The sequence below is a fragment of the Chiloscyllium punctatum genome, chromosome 16 (assembly GCF_047496795.1).
Source record: "Chiloscyllium punctatum isolate Juve2018m chromosome 16, sChiPun1.3, whole genome shotgun sequence".
Classification (NCBI taxonomy): Eukaryota; Metazoa; Chordata; class Chondrichthyes; order Orectolobiformes; family Hemiscylliidae; genus Chiloscyllium; species Chiloscyllium punctatum.
Window position 1 is genome coordinate 20,861,294 of NC_092754.1, and position 12,481 is coordinate 20,873,774.

Consider the following 12,481-nt stretch of genomic DNA (forward strand, 5'->3'; position numbering starts at 1 on the left):
TTTGATGATAATTTATTTTATTTTACTTTGAATCAAAGGATTAGAGATTCCAAATGCTCTCAAATCTTACTTTCTATGTTTTCCTTCTGTATATCTTCCGGTTAAGACCCTTCTGGTTCTGATTGATCTTTATTGGATCTCTATGAGCTGCGAAGTGTCCAAGGTGCAAATTTCAGTATATAGACAGTTTCTGATACTTATTGTGGATACACAGACCCAGCCTCCATCAGAACTAGTAACAAGATGCAAAGTTTATCAAAAAATGTTGCCTATGTTTTTCAGCCCTTCTCCAGATTTGGACTGAGAAGCTATGCCCTGTGAAAGCCAAATAAAACACGGTAGGACATGAAGAATAATCTTTAAAAGGCAAAACAAAAGCTGCTGAAAATTAGCCACCAGAGTTGGGAGAGCGAGAGAAGTGTCTTAAACATTACTGATCCTTAGAGACTTGACAGTGTCCCTATGAATCTCAAGAGTAAGCCCTTGTCTGTCACCATTGCTCCATTAAATCCAATCTCATATCCCTGAACATGTTAGGATATTATTAAATTGGAGGGATTCAGAAAAAAATTACCAGGATTTTGCTGGGCCTGGAGGCTTTGAGTTAGAAGGACAGGCTGGGACTTGTTTTACTGGAGCATAGGAGGTTGAGAGGTGACCATGTTGAGTCTTATAAAATCATGAGGGGCATAGATAAGGTGAATAGCAAAGGTATTTTCCTTAGGGTGGATTAGCTCAAAGCTAGAGGGCATTTTTTTAAGGTGAGAAGAGAAAGATTTGAGAGAGACCTGAGGGGCAACTTCATTGGTTCATGTGTTGAATGAACTGCCAGAGGAAACGTAGGTGCAGGTACAGTTATAACTTGTAAAAAAAACATTTGGATAGGTACATGAATAGGAACAGTTTACAGGGATATGGAACAAATACAGGCAAGTGGGACTAGTTTAGTTTGGAAAACTGGTCGGCATGGACGAGTTGGAATGAAGGGTGTTTCTGTACTGTATGACTCTGGAGAGAATTTGCAGTATTGCTAATACTATTCAGTCACACTGTGGGTTCAGTGCATGAAATTCGAGCTGGAAGCACAGCAGAGAGATGTGTGTAATTCTTAGGACATCGTGAGTCAACTTTATTCTTGACATATGTTCAAAGACAAAAAAAAATTGGCCTTTATAATGAGAAATTTCAGGGACAAAATACCAAAAGAGGAAGTGACACTTTGAGAGTCTCCAATTGCCATAAATGCCACCTAGGCTGGAGATCCACTAGTAAAGATAAAGCAAAATCTGTAGCCAGATCTATGAACGCTCAATTTATTCTTGACCTTTATTAATACGGAGACACACTCCTCAGTTCTCCAAGAGGTGAATACTTAAAGTTTCTAGTGAGAGAGTACAACTAGCAGGGGTTAGGACAGCTCTTAAAGGTAGCAGTAGCCCTCAGTCAACTCCTTGCCCTTTCTTCTAGCCCTTCTAAACTTAATTTCTCCAGTAAATTTCTCCCTTTTAAACTCTTTCAATGGTTCTAAGGGGCTGTGATATACCTGTACTATATTTTCAGACCCTTTGAAGAAATTTCACCTCAATTCTTTGACTACCAAATTAGGTCCACATTTGAACTCCCTACAACCCCCCAGTCAGTTTGTGAGTCAGTGTGATTCACAGCTAGATCTCCTTTCTATCCCTTCCTATAAAGCTTATTGATTGAACTTTATTGTGTGCTTTTCCATCGTTAACTTGCCTCTTTTGCAAAGGGCACTGATATTTCTGTCCCACATGTGACAGTCTTGGCAGATAATTAAACTAATACTGACAAAATTATCCTGCCCTAAACTACAGAACATGCATGCACATATCCAGTGGGTTTAACCTAATGCAGAGCACAGAACCACTCACAGTAACCTCTTTGTCATTCTGGCTGTGAAAGAGGTAGGAGTACTTTGAACTCCAGGATACAAAAAAAACAGAGTCTGATTTACCTGTGAATTACTGTATCCAGCCAATTCAAATTAAAATGGAATTGAATAGCCAAGTACCTCCAGCTTCTTGGTTTCACAGGGTCTGAATATTATGCAGTGGGGTAGCACTGTGCCTCTAGAATCCTTGGCTTACATATAGTCAGCTTATTATGGGAGGGGTTACCTGTGTTTTTAAAATCTGTAGGTTGTATATTGTCTGGTTATTAAAGGGAGGGGACTGCGCTTCATCTTTAGAACCTACAAGTTAGATATATTTTATTTTGGACTTGACTAAATCTCAGTCTAACTTCACAACTGACACAAGTGCACCTGGTGTGATTATCTCTTCATACTAAGCACTTTGGGAATTCTATAAATGATTATATACAAAATAGGAACATGGGCCATCCTTGCTGCAATATTCTGAGAAAAGTCAAATTGCAATATGTCACAAACAGTCTGTAACAGTTTCCATGGCATGCACTCAGATAGTAAACACTTTAATTAAGGGTCAACAAAAGAGACAGCGATGTATCTTGTGCCACTGGTGGTTGGAAGACCCTCGTGGTAATGGGTTAGTCGCCCTGGGTGCATGAGGGCCCAGCCCTTCCGAGGAGCCTGGATGGAACAGTTATATCTGATGAACCTGCAGCCACCTCCCTGCAAGAGACATGACAGTATCAGTAAAACAGCAATGTTTTGCTGTGTCAGTGTAAAGGCTAAACATACAATGACCAAATCACAAAGAGACTCAGAGCCCTTTTGTTCAAAGCACACTTTTATAAACAGGATAATGAAACATTGTAAGGATATCTACTGGTTGTATATAGTCTGTGCAGGGCATACACAGTCTGTCCTGTTATACATATAGTCAGTGCTGGGCCACTCAATCCTGTTACACATAAAACCCTGTGTCAGCTAGCCATACAAACCCAAATTAAAATTGAACCTTGTCTTTGTCTCTAGCATACTGACTAGATAAAGTTTCAACTATCTTAGGAGACTGAGGAAAAGGTGTATTTCAGAACCACAAATATGCAATTTCACAATAAAAGCTTGGAAGATAAACACTTAACATTAATCATGAACAAAGACCAGACAGTAAAGGTGGTTCTGATATATCATCCACAGAAAAGCTGGACATTGATAACAGCTGGGAACTGGCATTGGTTGTAAGGCGTGGGGAGCTGGACTCATGAGCTGGGTGCTGAGGCCTGGCTACAGGACTGAGTTATTTCCAATAATACTGCCTTTAACTAGAGACACTGATTCAATCTAGTGGAGAATTACTGTTCCACCTAAAGGTGTCAGAGAAAGGGGGCCAGAACTGTTTGATAGCAACCTCTAACTCCATTTCCTGCCCACATGTGGTGAAGACAAACATTGCAGGAGTTTAAACAGACTCAAAGTGTGGAATTTTTCTATAACTACCCCAAATTCAAGCCCAAAATCATAAACTCAAATCATTCCCTCCTCTTCAGCAAGATATCAGCAAATATTAATAGCCATAAATTATTCTCCTTGAGAGGCCACTTCGATTGAGAAAACTCCCAATGTGAGAAATGATAAAGCATGCCAGTTTCTGGTATTGCTTTCCTTCAAATATTCTTTGTATTTATAGTTCACAAATTGCACCTTTATTGTAAAATGAAACTCAGATTTTGTTCTGACAATTTTTTTGGCCCTCAGTCTCAATCTTCAGTTCCTGATTTAGGGCTGATAGAGTAAACAGAGAAACAGGGAGAGACACAGATCGGCAGACAGAGACACAGACTGATAACACAGAAATTATCTCTGACAGAGATAGTCTGACAGAGATAACGGACAGATAGAGATGGGCGGAGGTGTTTTGTGATCTTATCTGGAAAGCGTAAATTGGATCTTTAACAATCCAGTTATAATAACAATTAGTTATTATAATGAAATATATGCTTCATTTTTTACATTCCTCAGAATACAGCTTGTCTTGTCAACAACTGTGCTGTCTTGGCAACTAACTGGCATAAGTCCAGCAGGTCAGGCAGCATCCAAAGAGCAGGAAAATTGATCAGGAATGGTGATGAAGGGCTCCTGTGGGCGGCACAGTGGCATAGTGGTTAGCACTGCTGCCTCACAGCGTCAGAGACCCGGGTTCAGTTCCCGCCTCAGGCGACTGACTGTGTGGAGTTTGCACATTCTCCCCGTGTCTGCGTGGGTTTCCTCTGGGTGCTCCGGTTTCCTCCCACAGTCCAGAAGATGTGCAGGGTCAGGTGAATTGGCCATGCTAAATTGCCCGTAGTGTTAGGTAAGGGGTAAATGTAGGGGAATGGGTGGGCTGCGCTTCGGCGGGTTAGTGTGGACTTGTTGTTCCGAAGGGTCTGTTTCCACACTAAGTCTAATCTAATCTAATCTAAAAAAAATATCGATTTTCCTGCTCCTCGACGCTGCCTGACCTGCTGTGCTTTTCCAGCACCACTCTAATTTTGACTCTGATCTCCAGCATCTGCAGTCCTCACTTTCACCTAACTAACTGACATAAGTCTGTCTGGACCCTTGCTGTGAATGGTGAATGAGGCAACCACATGAATGGCTGAAAAGTGCAGAGTTGAGTGGATAAGGAGTTTTGTTTTTAGAATGATGGAAATTTTTCAACTAAATCAAACGTTTCAGGTAAACCAGTCACACACATTCGGAACAATAACATTATCTATGGTCAAGACAATTGGAGGACATCGGAGATCAACTTAACTTGACACTAAAAATCAAAACTGGTTTCAGGAGTTCTGGTTCAGACCATTAGCAAAGTGAGAATCTCACGAATCTTATTGTAAGTAAATATATAAACATCCAGCAAAAACCTATTATTAACAACACATCATAACTAACAAATTATTGGAAGAAATCTCATGGATGAGTCTAGACACATCCTTACCTTCCCCACAAGTTTAAAGACCACCATTAGTTGAACTATCTGACCTCAATTTACACTTGCTGTTAATAATTAGAATGATCATGCATCCATTGAGTTTGAAACATTCCACAGCTCAAACGTATGTTTAGAAACATGCAGGATCAGAATAAAAAGGAAGGATTGATTTACCAAATCCTGAGAACTTTGGGGGAGTCCGATCAGCAAACGGCAGTATATATATCAGAGCCATGTGTTGATTCAGTACAAGCTCCAGTGGAATAGGCTGTGAAACCCACTCTGTACTGGAGTGCTGAGTAAACTTGATAGGCTCGTTCCCAAACACCAGACGTACAACTTACCTGGTAGTCAACTCCAACCTTGTTGAGTGCAATGTTAACAGTAAAAGTAGAAGCATCGTGATGTGGCATTAAAGATGGCTGTTCATCAGGTTTATATCTAACTACAAAGGCCAGGTCAAAGAGAGCCTGTAAGAAAGAAAAGGGGTGTGAAGCAGTATCATGCAGCATCCATTACAGAGCAGACACTGAGGAGAGAGCACCAAATCCCATCTTATGAAGTCCTGTTGTCCCCAGGCATTGATTTCATCCAGGCCTCTAGCTACCTCCATTGTCATGCCAACCTAGGTCTGGTACCTTTCCTGCATACAGCAGCAGCAAGGCCTCAGACTTCTCCTTCATTGCAGGCAAATCCTCCTGCTGCATTCCAGCGAGACTGAATCAGTTTTACCTCATAATCAACTCCTGCCCTGTTTAGAGCTACGTTAATAGTGAAGGTTGAGGCATCATGGTGGGGTTCAAGCGAGGGCTGCTCCTCAGGTTTGTATCTCACTACAAAGTTCAGAAACGAGAACGCCTGGGAGGCAGAAATTTAACATGGAAGAAACAAAACCAGCATTAGTAACCATGGCGATAAAAGTCATCAATTGTTACAGTCTTTAATTATTTTAGACATTCATTTTAGTCCCTGTTCCTATTGTTTATTTTATCCCTAATTTATTAAAGTAAAAGTTTGTTATTAAATGGAATAATTTGTCAATTAGTTTTTCTTTTCTCTGTTACTTTTGTTGTTCCTTTCTAGATAGACATTACTACCTCTTGTGTGGAGTCCCATTGATACTGCTGCCTCTGCTACAACACCAAAGATGTCATACTTCAGCCCGAGAGGATGTTATGAAGTTATTCAGTGATGGTAGCATAAGAACAAAGTCCAATCTGACCTCAACTGATTTACACACTAACACTTTCTATAGGATGTAACAGAAGCTTCAACTGAAGCTTCAATCTCTTGTGGGCACACAGTGTTTTGTGAACAGTGGATTTCTGGTTACTGTCTGGGTGACAGGGTATACTAAAAAAAATTCCCTAATCTGCTGTGAGAAAAATCATAGCATTTAAATAAAAGTATTAAAAGATATTGAAAACAGCAAACTGCTGTTTAACTGGTTGGAACCGTTGAACTCTGATGGCCAATATGATAAAACGTCCAGGAATACATCCAACCAGTGTTGGCAACATTGACTGTGGAAAGGTTTGCTGCAAAGAGTTTTATTTCATGTTTAAACCTCATGTTTCAAACGCCAGGTCTTGATCAGATCTTAATATACACATTGCCTGATGGGGAAAATGTTAAACTGAAGCATTTCCATAGCTGCTGCTCGATTAGCACAATTTTAAGAAACTACAAAACAGGTTAGAAATTACTTTAAAAATACTCAACACTAGGTGTCTTTGTTTCCAACTCATTTTCTCAGTTACGAGACCTCTAGGCATAATGAACAGGAACTTAAATTCTGGTCTTGCAGGAATAAATTTAACATATTATTCATTCAAAGTTACATACACCATATTTAAAAGGTTCAGCCTCTTCAGTGCACCAGTGAAGACACATCGATGCTCCATCGCGTCAGCTGGAAACTTGCTTTGCAAAATGTAATTTACCTAGCCTTGGTCTGCTCTTTGTTCTCAACATAATGCTGCACCTTGACAAAAGCATATCAGTTCTCACATGTATACTGTTCACACCCATCTTTACATCACCATCACCTCTTCCAATTCCCACAATGCCTCCAATTGTACACATCCTTTGTTGACATACTATACAGGATGAGTAGAAATTATCTGCAACTAAATATTAGACCAAAGACATTTTTAGTTCCTGCCACAAACAACAGTTCCCTAGGAACCTCATCCACTTCTTTTCCTAGCTACTTTGCAAGGGGGAGACCTGGTCATTTTGCAACCTTAGCTTTCTGTCTGACTCTGAGCAGAGCTTCTGAATCCACATCCATTTTGTGACCAAAACTGCCTGTTCTATGTATGTAACATCATCCATCTCCACCCCCTGCTTTAGCTCATCTGCTGCTGAAACCCTCATCCCTGCTTTTATTCCCTCTCGACTTGACTATTCCAATATTCTTCTGACCAGCCTCTCATCTTTCCTCTGCCATAAACTTAAGCACATCTAAAACTCTGCTACCCTCATCAAACCAGGACAAAGTTTAGCTATTACCTCTATTCTCATGACTCTCAAATGACTCAAGTTTAAGAAATATATTTATGTTAAAATTCCAATTTTTTTAAAAAGATGCCTCCAATTCCTCATCCTTCATTTTCTCTGTAATCCCCTTGGAGATCTCTGTGCTCCTCCAACTCTGGTCTGTTGGTCATTCCCTATTTTAAAAGGCTGAGCAACCATCAATTCCATCTCAACCTACTGACTGTTATTTCTGCAACATTGCCAGTATCAGGGTATGATTAAAAGTGACCCATTTCCTGGTATCACTAGGTTTAAGTAGGTATTAATGCTGATGGTTGTGTTATTCCAGTGCAGCAAGAGGAAACCACTAACCAATCACAGAATGGACTGGAGCATGCAGCACTTGACAGCAGGACTGACCTTGGTGTAGTAGCCTGGGTATACCTCTTCTGTTAAAGGTGCAATGTATTCTCTTAAAAACCTCTGCCATTCTTTCTCATATCCGATCTGATTCATGTGAATATCAATTGTTGGCACATTTTCATATCCACCCTGAATACGTATATCCTGAGGTAGGAATGGAGAAATTGTTCAGAAACTGTGATCAGATACATTGAAATAATACTTGATTTTTGATCTTTGGCATACTTACCCTATTGTCTCCAGTTGACCACTGTCCATAATGTTCCATCTCCTCAACAATATCATCACAGGCTTGTTCAGTGAAAATAGGGAACCAGTATACATCTGGACAAGGCTGCAAAATAACACCAACAAATATCAAATATTTGGTTTAGAATCTACCATATGGCCCAACTGCCTGTTCAACAGGCAATTATTGTGTATCGGACCATGTCAATCAACCAATATTCATGAAACTGGATTATCTCAAATTTGATCATGTTATCATGCCTAATCTACAAACCAATATGAAATTTTATAGCTCTGCAGGACTTCTAGATGTCGTGAACTCATCGCACAGTGACCCCTATCAGATTTCACTACTGGAAAGTAAGCACCATATTTATCATCATATACAATGGCTATACGTTTCTGTGTTGACATTATTGTCACAGCTGAGCATTGCACATGACAATTACATTCAATTTTAAAAACGGCAAGACCTTCTAGAAACATCAAAAATAGAACCATTTGATAGGTTATTATGATTCAACATGATCATGGCTGATCTTTTAACTCAGTACCTTGTTCCTGTTTTGTCTGCACACCCTTTGATCCCTTTAGCCCCAATAACTATATTTAACTGATTGATGAAAACATTTCATTTTTTGGCCTCAACTGCTTTCTGTGGCAAGAAACAACAGGCTCACCAGGTGAAGAAATTTCTCATCTCAGTCCTAAATAGCCTATCTCATATCCTTAAACAGTGACCCCAATTCTGGGCTCCTCAGTAATCAAGAACTTCCTGTGTTTGTTCTGTTGATTGTGAATTTCCAGCTTGATTTGCTGATCTCAGTGCAGCGAGCAGGAGAAAGCTGGGGGTGAAAATGGACCTCACTGCACACATTTTTTCCCAAAGACACAATGCATTGTGGCAATGTCAATTGTCAGCTTCTAGCACGGACAGGATCAGGATGAGTACGTAAGTTGTCAGATGTCCTGCAGTACCCATGCACTCATTCATATAGCAGATCCTTACCTGTAGAAGGATCTTGTTTTCGATTATTGAGCTATAGTTTTCATGAATATACTTGTCTTCCCAATCCTGTAACGGAACATAATGGAAAATGGATGAAATGCCATTCATACCTTTGGTGCTATTCTCCTCAGACCTTTCACTGTCTTTAGTCAATATGTCACAGTGAGTAACTTGGACTCTCAACACAGCTATTCTCAGTAATGAGTCAGGGATCAATCAAATAAACGGAGGAAAGGAAACAGTCCTTACTTTCCCATCAAAATATTACTTTTTGATTAGACTTCAATTGTTATTTTAAAAGGAAAGTACACAAGCATTTCAGTAATTGTAGACACAAATATTTGAATAACAAATTGGAATATATTGCTTCTTTCTTTTGCTCTTCCAGGTGCCTTGAGTCACACCATTCCTGGTTCCACAATTTGGTACTCTGCTTCACTCAACATTGAATCAGACTGGAACTCTGGGATCCTAAAACTTTTGGTTCAGTCCCACACGACACGGTGCACCGCACAAAACAAACCAGTTCTGTCCCATTACTCTATCTCAGGTTTAGAGGTCTGATTCCCACCTCCTCCACTATTCGCCTTGTTGGTGTACCTGTGGGTTTTCAGAGATCTGCCAAAGGTCATTATGCAGGTGATCAGTATGATAATTTGCCACTGAGAGAATGCGTCCAAATTCATGCCTGTTGGTGATGTACATGAAAATTCCCTACAGCAAAAAAAAAAGCACAGATTAATCTTGATATTCGGGGGGATCAAAACTTCTAATTCCTGCCAAGAAGCTCCATTTCCAATGCATAATCTTGGAGGAAGATATTCTGGCAAGCTGCTCACTTCCTGGGAAACAATACACTCACCTGTTCCCTGATATTATGACAGAAAGACATGTCTGTATCCAGACTGCCAGCATGGTAGAGATCTTTCTCAGTCAGGACTGATTGAAGCAAAGTGCCTTGCATCAGGTATACACTGGAGATGTATGGAACATTCCAGAGGCCACTGCACAGAAATAGAGCACATTAGTACCAGTAAACAATTTAAATCTTTGGCAAATTATTCAGATCACTGTCCTTTCTGGGAACTATGAATGTCAATTTCCAATGACAGCACCTATTGGCTGCCCTTCAGCCTACTTGGAGCCTCTTTCACAGATAATTGTGCTGCAAATTGTATCCACATTGTCCCACTGGGAAACATTTCCATTTCCTCACTGCCAAGTATCAGAGGAACCATCATCTGCAGGTCAGTCCATTTTATAATTCATGATCTATGGCTGTCACTCACAAGGCCAATATTTATTAACAGAAAGCAGTGGCGAACCACATTCTTAAACTGCTGCACTCATGTGCTGTTGGTACACCGACAGTATTGTGAGGGAAGGAGTTTCAAGGTTTTACCTTGGTGATGAAATCCAATGATTATCTGAAACATGGATTTAAATCCAGTCCAGAATCACAGAAAGAGAATCTTTCACCATCAGCTTAGTGACTCAATGAGAAGCAAATTTAAAGTGAATCTAAATCCAGCTGGTATAATCCAGTGAGAATGAGCCAGTGGATCCAATCCTGTTATGAAGATCTAAATGGGAGTGAATTTGGATTTCATCTAAATTCAGTTAGCATGATCCAATGTGGAGTGAATCCTGAGCAGAACCAACCCATCCATAGTGATCCAAAGGAAAGGGAGTTTGTAATGGTTCCACAAGGCAAGTTGCCCACTGATCTAGAAGTAATCAGCAACACACCAACAATTTTGTTCACAACAAGCTCCAAAGAAAACTCATGCTGGAATTCTTCTACACTTGCAGCGAGTTTGCAAAACGCATTTGTTCAGCTTGTTGTGTCAGAGTTTGTGTGGCAACATGTGCAATAGATCATAGCCCTTGCTGTTTTTCAACTCAGTGACAGTAAAAATATAATTACTCTAAGCATCTAGTTAAAAATCACACAACACCAGGTTATAGTCCAACAGGTTTAATTGGAAGCACACTAGCTTTCGGAGCTTCCAATTAAACCTGTTGGACTATAACCTGGTGTTGTGTGATTTTTAACTTTGTGCACCCCAGTCCAACACCGGCATCTCCTAAGCATCTAGTCACTATTGCAATGATTAGATTAACTACAGTAGGGAAACAGGCCCTTCAGCCCAACAAGTCCAGACTGACCTTCCCCCTACATTTACCCTAAACACTATGGACAATTTAGCACGGCCAATTCACCTGACCTGCACATCTTTGGATTGTGGGAGGAAACCAGAGCACCCAGGGGAAATCCACGTAGACATGGGGAGAATCTGCAAACAGACAGTCACCTGAGATGAGAATCGAACCCGGTCCCTGGCACTGTGAGACAGCAGTGAGCCACCATGCCACCCCCTGTTGGATGGACAATGACTCATTTGGGGATTTGATACAGAGCTTCTCAATACATTTAGGTATTTTTGCCTATTTGGGAGTTAATTGACAATATCATGACACGAGAATGAAAGTTCAAGAGATTTTTAAAGTTGATACTCACACTCTGCGTTGCTGAACAATATCCACATAATCCTCTGATCGGGCGTAATATCCATCAACATCAAGTGCCCCCCAGAAGTTAGACCACAGCTTCTTGTGGCGACTGATCAGTGGTGCCAGTATTGGTCTACAAAGATCAAGGTAATTGATGACATTTATTATAAGACTAGAGCCATTTCTAAAGTCAAAGAATTGCAATCTTCAATGCTGTTATAAGTAAGCTTCCATGTCCAAAGGAATGTGGCTCTGAGTTCCAATTCTACACTTAAATCAAATTCTTACCTTTTTTATCTGGTTTATCATAGCCTTGGTTATAGCAATTAACATCAAGCCCTGATGCAATGTGACACAATAGAACACTTACCATTAATGTTATTTTTAAAGGCTTCTTATCAGTGCCCTTTCTCTGGATCATAGAAATAATTAAAATTAATCATCAAGGTTGTTCACAAAGAGTTTGAGATTTGATAATACTCAAATGAAAATCTTTATGAAATAATACTATTCAGTATTAAATAACCCAATTAACACAGAGAGCGCCCATCACATTTTTGTCTAATAGAGTAACTAACCCCTGAATGTCTGCAAGCTCAAGTGACTTCACATTCATTTCTAAAGAATTAATTACCTCAAGTTTCCTGACTCTCAATTCACTGAGTATTCCTTTGTTGAAAGATTTTAAAACTGCTTTTTCCCCAATGCAGCTCCTTTGCACTTATAGTCCTTTGCTGCCCTTTGTAGCCCCTGTCCCCATTTGTAGCTTCACTCACCGCTCCCCTGCCCCAAGACCTTCACTCTCACCAGCCTCCCTTCCCCCTTCACTTCGCTCAGAGGCTGCAGCCTCACTAGCCTCTCTGACCCAAACTTATGTCATCTGTAATGGCCAGCAGCACTTTATCCAGTCTTGCTCAGTGCTGCTATTCACCTTCTCTACGCTGCTGTAGTCACAGGCTGCCTC

The 12,481-nt window shown here is 40.3% G+C and overlaps 1 protein-coding gene across 5 annotated transcripts in view; it reads right to left on the bottom strand.

Moving 5' to 3' along the window:
• Positions 1–12,481, bottom strand: part of plod1a (procollagen-lysine, 2-oxoglutarate 5-dioxygenase 1a) — a 33,700-nt gene continuing 21,219 nt past the window's right edge. For 3 of the 5 annotated variants that reach the window (XM_072586426.1, XM_072586429.1, XM_072586425.1), the window contains exons 12-20: positions 11,525–11,650; positions 9,866–10,007; positions 9,604–9,717; positions 9,004–9,069; positions 7,996–8,100; positions 7,764–7,910; positions 5,595–5,720; positions 5,207–5,332; positions 1–2,617 (exon numbers count right to left, since the gene is read on the bottom strand). In XM_072586426.1, the coding sequence (XP_072442527.1) occupies positions 2,462–2,617; positions 5,207–5,332; positions 5,595–5,720; positions 7,764–7,910; positions 7,996–8,100; positions 9,004–9,069; positions 9,604–9,717; positions 9,866–10,007; positions 11,525–11,650 (1,108 nt within the window). In that variant the 3' untranslated portion in view covers positions 1–2,461. The remainder of the gene's footprint in view (positions 2,618–5,206; positions 5,333–5,594; positions 5,721–7,763; positions 7,911–7,995; positions 8,101–9,003; positions 9,070–9,603; positions 9,718–9,865; positions 10,008–11,524; positions 11,651–12,481) is intronic. The other 2 variants (XM_072586428.1, XM_072586427.1) reach the window with 2 other exon arrangements.